This window comes from Kryptolebias marmoratus, linkage group LG22 (genome assembly GCF_001649575.2).
Source record: "Kryptolebias marmoratus isolate JLee-2015 linkage group LG22, ASM164957v2, whole genome shotgun sequence".
Lineage (NCBI taxonomy): Eukaryota > Metazoa > Chordata > Actinopteri > Cyprinodontiformes > Rivulidae > Kryptolebias > Kryptolebias marmoratus.
Genome location: NC_051451.1, coordinates 29,571,994 through 29,578,304, shown reverse-complemented (window position 1 = coordinate 29,578,304; position 6,311 = coordinate 29,571,994). Strand labels below are relative to the sequence as shown.

Sequence of the window (6,311 nt, the reverse complement as noted above, 5' to 3'; positions counted from 1 at the left end):
CCCCCCCCCCCCGAGCTGGGAAGTCCCTGTGCAGAAACTGAACCAGCTGAATCCGGCCCGGCACGCTGTAAAAACCAAATATTTATAGAAAAGGCTCCCTCCCTGTTCCTCCTCCTAAAGACAGACTACAGAAGTTCTCCCCATGTGGGAAAAGGGGCTGGCATGGATAAACAGCTCAAAAAGCTCATTTCACCTCCAATTTCTCCTTTTTCTTTTTGTCACAGGCAGCTGCCTCACTTCAGGTAATCTGACCACAGAAACTTTTACATCTTGGGGTCAAAAATGTTCAAAATCCCGACAGTGTCTTTAAAACCCAACAGAATTAATAAAAAACTAATCAAGTCACTAATGTCAAAAGTAACAATAAAACAACAACACTTGGTCTAAAACTTGTTATTATATTTCTAAATGATCCAAGTCTACTGACTGTTTGAGACCAATGGATCCCAGACATTTTACTCATCTACCCAGAAAATAAGAGAGGAGACTAAAGCACTTTATTTCAAAGCGAAGCTGGAATGGCTCCTTCAGTGACCTTTGACCTTCCTGTTCCTGATCACCTGTGTTTTCAGGTGAACACTGCAGAGCGAGAGGCGGATGAACGGTTCAGACGAAGAAGACAAGATAAATAAATCCTACCTGGGTGAATCTGACCAAACTGTTTTTCTGTTTCTAAGAGGTTAGTGTTCATTACAAATAACCAAACCTGAACCATTACACTCGTAGTTATAGTAAATTAACAAATGACTAAAACCAGGATGGAAAAGTGCAGCAGGTGTTGGGATCGTGTTCTTGTTTTAGTAGCTTATTAACGTTTGACAGGAAATGGTTCAACCAGTTGGAGATGAAGAAGATCCATCGATGCTTGTCTGAACAGGTTTTAAAAAGAAGCTAAAAAATTGGGATTTTTCAGGTTTTAATTAAATGTCTGGAGACATCAACTTTACCTTGAACCAATCGGTTTGTTTTTTTTATAAAACAACTGCATAAATCCTCTCAGTCCCTTCTTTTTCTGATTCTTAGAGACGTTCGTTAGGTAATAAACATGTCTCATGAGCTTTGGGTTGCATAGCTGTGGTATAAACACAAAACAAAAACCCATTCCTTTTACAGTAAATGTGGCAAACACTGAGGCATTTTATTTGTCTCGTTTTCTGCTGAAGCATTTAAAGATTCGTGTGTCGCAGCGAGACTTCCTCCGCTTTGGGAACAGTAAAAATAGTCTGGGTTGATGTGAGGTCCCCTCAAACTGCCCACACACACACACACACCGCTCCACACACACAGAGACACAGACACACACACACACTACACACACACAGCCACACACACCGCCCCAATCACACCCACACACACACAGACACACACACACACACCCTATACACACACACAGCCACACACACACTGCCCCACACACACCCACACACCAACACACACACACACTATACACACACACAGCCACACACACACCGCCCCACACACACCCACACCCACACACCAACACACACACACACCAACACACACACACACCGATACACCGCCGATACTCCGCCGATACTCCGCCGATACGCAGCTGATACGCAGCCGATACGCAGCCGATACGCAGCCGATACACAGCTGATACAAGCTGATACACAGCCGATACACAGCTGATACACAGCCGATACACAGCCGATACACAGCCGATACACAGCTGATACGCAGCCGATACGCAGCTGATACACAGCTGATACACAGCCGATACACAGCTGATACACAGCTCTAATGAGACGGAGAAGAAAGACCAGGGATGGAAACAAGAACACCACAATCCTGAGTTAATGTTGGGTCACCGTAACTCTGCTATCATGGCCTTCATGTGACGTTACAGGACTGATCAACACGGTGACCAGTAAGCCTGAAGGTCCAGCTCTAAAAAACACACTGATGATAAAAACAATTATTCATTTCTAGAGTACTCCAGCAGAGGGTAACAAGACATCGTGCACTGCCAAGAACACAGTTTTACAAGCTGAGCTCATGATTGATGGTCACAAACCCTCCAGCTTGTTTCCAGCTCTCTGTTCTGCAGACCTCTGAAACCAGCTGAGACCCTGCTGGTTAACCTGCCCCCACCCACACAACCAGCTCATTTTCACAGCAACACAACCTGCATCCGTCTCAGATAAATCACATCAGCTTCCATCCAACAGTTCTGGGAAAAGAAACAGAAATGTTCACTGTCCACTGCAGGTGAACTACAGGAGCAAACGTTGCTGCTCATTTCATCACTGTTCAGAAACTGAATGTCCAACAATTCACAGCTGCTGTATTATTTGTTTTACTTTAACAGATTGTTGGATCTTTCGATTAGTTTAGGTACTTTTGGACCCTAAGGGACCGTTTGAGGAAGTTCTGTCACCACATGCTCAGACTTCAGTCGGCCCACCGTCTGCCCCTCCGAGCCCATCAGTAACGTCCACCTCCTTCCTCCCGGTGTCATTAGAAACTAACAGTTTGGTTTGTTTGGTCAGAGACCGTTAACGAAATGAAGTTCTGAGCCTGACAAACTCAGGTTCTGGTTTTACTGTAAAGTTAAAAATATAAACGGAGGATTTCTGAGCTATGAAGACATGTTTAGTGAAAAACCTTTGATTTGAAGAAACAGTTTCCAGTGAAAACTTTTATAAATCCTTTGTTCAGTGCCTGGGCTCTGAACCTCCACCAGTTCTTGTTTGGGCTTGTTTGAGCCCAGAACCAGCCCAGAACCCTCCCTCCCTGTGTGTGAGCGCAGACCTGTAGCAGGGTTCCATGGATGTGGTTCTGTTGGACTTTGGGTCCTGGTTCTGGTGGCAGCTCCTGTAATAAGGAGAGGACAACAGAGGGGACCTGGGTCAGGAGAACGAAGGGGACCAGGGCCTGAGCTGCCATTTCTCTGGTTCGATACACCGCCGAGGAACCGCATCTGTCCAACACAGAGTGACAACATCCACAGGAATTATTTCCCATCACTGTATGTTTGAGGCAACAAGTGGTCCGAATGCTGAAGCACCACTGAGGATCTGTTTTAAACAGCAGGAAGCTGATTGTAATCAAAGTTTAGAGCTAAAAACAAGTCTTCTGCTGACAAGAAGGGCCAGAGCCGGCTCTCCAACAGCTGCTGAACTGCAGATGTTGGAGGACTCTGGAGGCCAGCGTCGTCTGCCGGGGCGTGACGGACACCGACAGGCTCAATAAGATCAGGAAGGTCGGTGACATTTTGTATCCTGAACATTTGTGGAGTTCCTCCTCTGACAGCTTACTGTGGACAGATGGACACAGTCCAGGGGACAAAGGGTTTGACGTCTCTGTGAAGCTGGAGCATTGACAAGGTTTAAACAAGGGGTGACCTTTGACCCTATGACCTTAAAATTAATAAGGATGATCCTTGGATCATGAGGTGCCCAGCTATGTAGTCTGATGTTCAGACGGTGTGTGTGTGTGTGTGTGTGTGTGTGTGTGTGTGCATAAAACACCTGCCTGATAATTAAAGGTACGAATGGAGCGAGCCCCAGAGGCGAGGAGGATCCATCCATGGGTGAAGGGTAGAGGCGGCTGAGGACCAGCAGCAGCAGAAACAGGCTGGGGTGAAGCTTAACATGGCCGCTATCACTAAACACAAACACATCAACAGCCAATCAGATGCTAACAACTTTAAACGTGGTTGTAATGTAAGAGAGCGCAGATGAAGTTAAAGATAGTTAGCATCGGCCCAGAACCCTCGACTGTTAGATTTGTTAAGTTTCACTGACCCTCCAAACTAAAAAACATTTAGTTGATAAAAGCTCTTTCAGCTCAATAAGAAAACTGAGACAACATCCTTTAAATGTGATACAGATTCAGGTTTGAGTCCATCCACGCGTCATGTTTCCATGTCAGTAAGAAACTCTGAAGGGAAGGATTTCGACAGAATGTCCTGTTGGAAAACATTTTATCTTTGCTTTGGGCCTTTTTGTGAAGATTGTCTGAATCAGAAAGTAAACAGGGTGCACTCAGAAGTCACACAGCTCCAGACCCTGGTTTATTTTAGATCGACCACAAAGAGCCGCCTCCTGCCTCCGGTCCCGCTGCGTACGGCTGCAGCTCGCCGCGGGCGCGATACGCCGAGACGACGAGGGCGGCAGACAGCAGAGGTCTGGTTCTGTGGGAAATTTGAAAATGTTTTACCAAGAGTCCAAAAGAGTTCAGAGAAAGAACCGGTCTGCAGAAGCTTTCAGTGAAGTGGATAAGGCTGCAGGGGGGCTGACCCCATCTGATGCTGCTACACGATTCAGACGACTTTACTTTCCCTGAACAAGCAAACTCTCAGAGAGCCACAGAGCTGAAGCTGAGCTGTTTGAGCTAAAAGAACCAGAAACAAAGGCCAGCTTTAAGCTAAGAGTCACATAAGAAGATAAACCTGAGGCAGCAGAAAATGTTTCTGAAGGAACTGATGGCTCTCAGTGTTTCTATAAATCACATTAAATCTTCTGACAAGTTAAAAGTCCCAGCAGCCATCTCCTGAACGATGTATGAACAGACAAAACAAAAACAGGACAACAGTGTGAATGATGACTCAGCATTTTCACAACATAGTTATTTTATTTTATTCAGTTCTAAGCTTTAAGCAAAGAAGAGCAAAGAGAAAGAAAATACCCTGAGGCACATGTATCCGGGGAGAAGGTATTAAATCTGAATATAATAAATAGTTTGAAAAGATGAAGATAAGAAGCACAGCAGGAGAGAAGATCTCACCTTTCCACCGAGGCTGCCGCCTCCTCCAGCTGCTGCAGCAGAAACGGGTAAAGAGCTGGAAAACGAGTGAAAAACTCCCGACCCGTCATCCTGGAAGGAGAAGGTAGAAAATGTTGGTCTGATATTGGACCAAACACAGTTTAGATGTTGTTGGTGCTCCTAAAACTCCACCTATACTCCAACAACACAACGTGAACAACCTGGTGTTTCTGTGTTCCTACACAGCTTTTAATGTTGGGCCTTCATGTGACGTTACAGGACTGAGCAGCACGATGACCTGTAGGCCTGTGGCGACCTGCAGGAGGTCAGCTGCGTCGGGGCAAAGACAAGTTTTCTTACAGCAGACGAGAGAGAGCTCTGATTAATGACAGGAACCTGAGAAATCATCAAACAGATAGAAAGAAACGTAGACAGACTCATGAGGGATCGTCTCCCAGAGCAGAGGATTCAACTCCTAAACAGGAGATCATCTTCTAAACATCTCCACCATGAAGTGACAGGAAGGCGTCTGTTGTTGCTGCAGTTTGTGAGGATTAGTGTCAATGTGGAGGAAAACCAAAGGTTTTACATTTACTGAAAAGCTGCACCTCAAACAGAAGAACGAGTTGTTCCAGTGAGCCGAGGAGCTGAGGAGGAGTGAAACTTCTTCTGTGGAAACGAGCAGAAATCTGAGGACTGAAAACTGCTTTTTATTCAGGATGGAGTCCCAACAGCGCCCCCTGGTGCTGAAGCTGTTAATCTCTGAGAACTATCATCATTATTCCTGAACACTGGATCACTGCTGATGTAGAAACTGATTCCAGTCTATGATCTGTGAGCGTTATAGTCATGTTTAACTCTGACCACATCCATTATTAAAATATGGGGGATGAAATGACCTGAGCAGCAGTAATCTGTCTGTTTTTTACAGATTAAAGAGATTATTTTTAATTTTAAAGGAGACGGGGAGTCCGACCTGTTCTTCTTCGAGTGCTCATCTTTCCCTTTCTTGACTCCAAATATCCTTGTGATCAGAGTGCTGAAGAGGAGGGTGGACGAGTTCCTTACCTACAAACAAACAAACAAACAAACAGGTAAACAAATGAATCAGAAGTAAAGAATGAAGCCGACATAAAGAGCATTTATAGGAGCAGAAATTCATTTGCTTATTATGGATAGTTTGGACATTTTAAAGTGGGGTTCTGTAGAAAAGTTGTGATGAACAAACAGAGTTTGGAGCAATAAGACTTTAAGGCCCTGACCTCTCTACAGCAGATGTTTTTACAAACAAACTTGGTTTGGCTGCGTCTGTTCGTCCCGTCTTTGAACAGGAAGTTTTCTGGCTGGGGATTGAACCCACGACCTCCCAGTGTCAGGGCGGAGACTCTGCCACTAGGCCACTGAGTAGGTGGTGTAGGTGGGTCTTAGAGCTGACTGTACTGATGAGCTAAAGGCTAGTCTGAGCACGCTGAAGACTGAAGCGGGTTCCTGTCGTCTTCAAAGATTCCCGTTGTTCTTTTAGATGCTCCACTGGCTGCTGGACTCGAACCTGCAACCTCAGGACCGCAGGACCACAGGAC

The 6,311-nt window shown here is 45.5% G+C and overlaps 1 protein-coding gene across 3 annotated transcripts in view; it reads right to left on the bottom strand.

Moving 5' to 3' along the window:
- thada (THADA armadillo repeat containing) overlaps window positions 1-6,311 on the bottom strand; it is a 52,128-nt gene that overhangs the window by 14,316 nt on the left and 31,501 nt on the right. For all 3 annotated transcript variants that reach the window (XR_005232638.1, XM_025002640.2, XM_017440556.3), the window contains exons 26-29: window positions 5,708-5,799; window positions 4,753-4,842; window positions 3,499-3,630; window positions 2,776-2,944 (exon numbers count right to left, since the gene is read on the bottom strand). Coding sequence is in view for 2 of the 3 variants with exons in the window: in XM_025002640.2 (XP_024858408.1) it covers window positions 2,776-2,944; window positions 3,499-3,630; window positions 4,753-4,842; window positions 5,708-5,799 (483 nt within the window). In the remaining variant the exon portion in view is untranslated. The remainder of the gene's footprint in view (window positions 1-2,775; window positions 2,945-3,498; window positions 3,631-4,752; window positions 4,843-5,707; window positions 5,800-6,311) is intronic.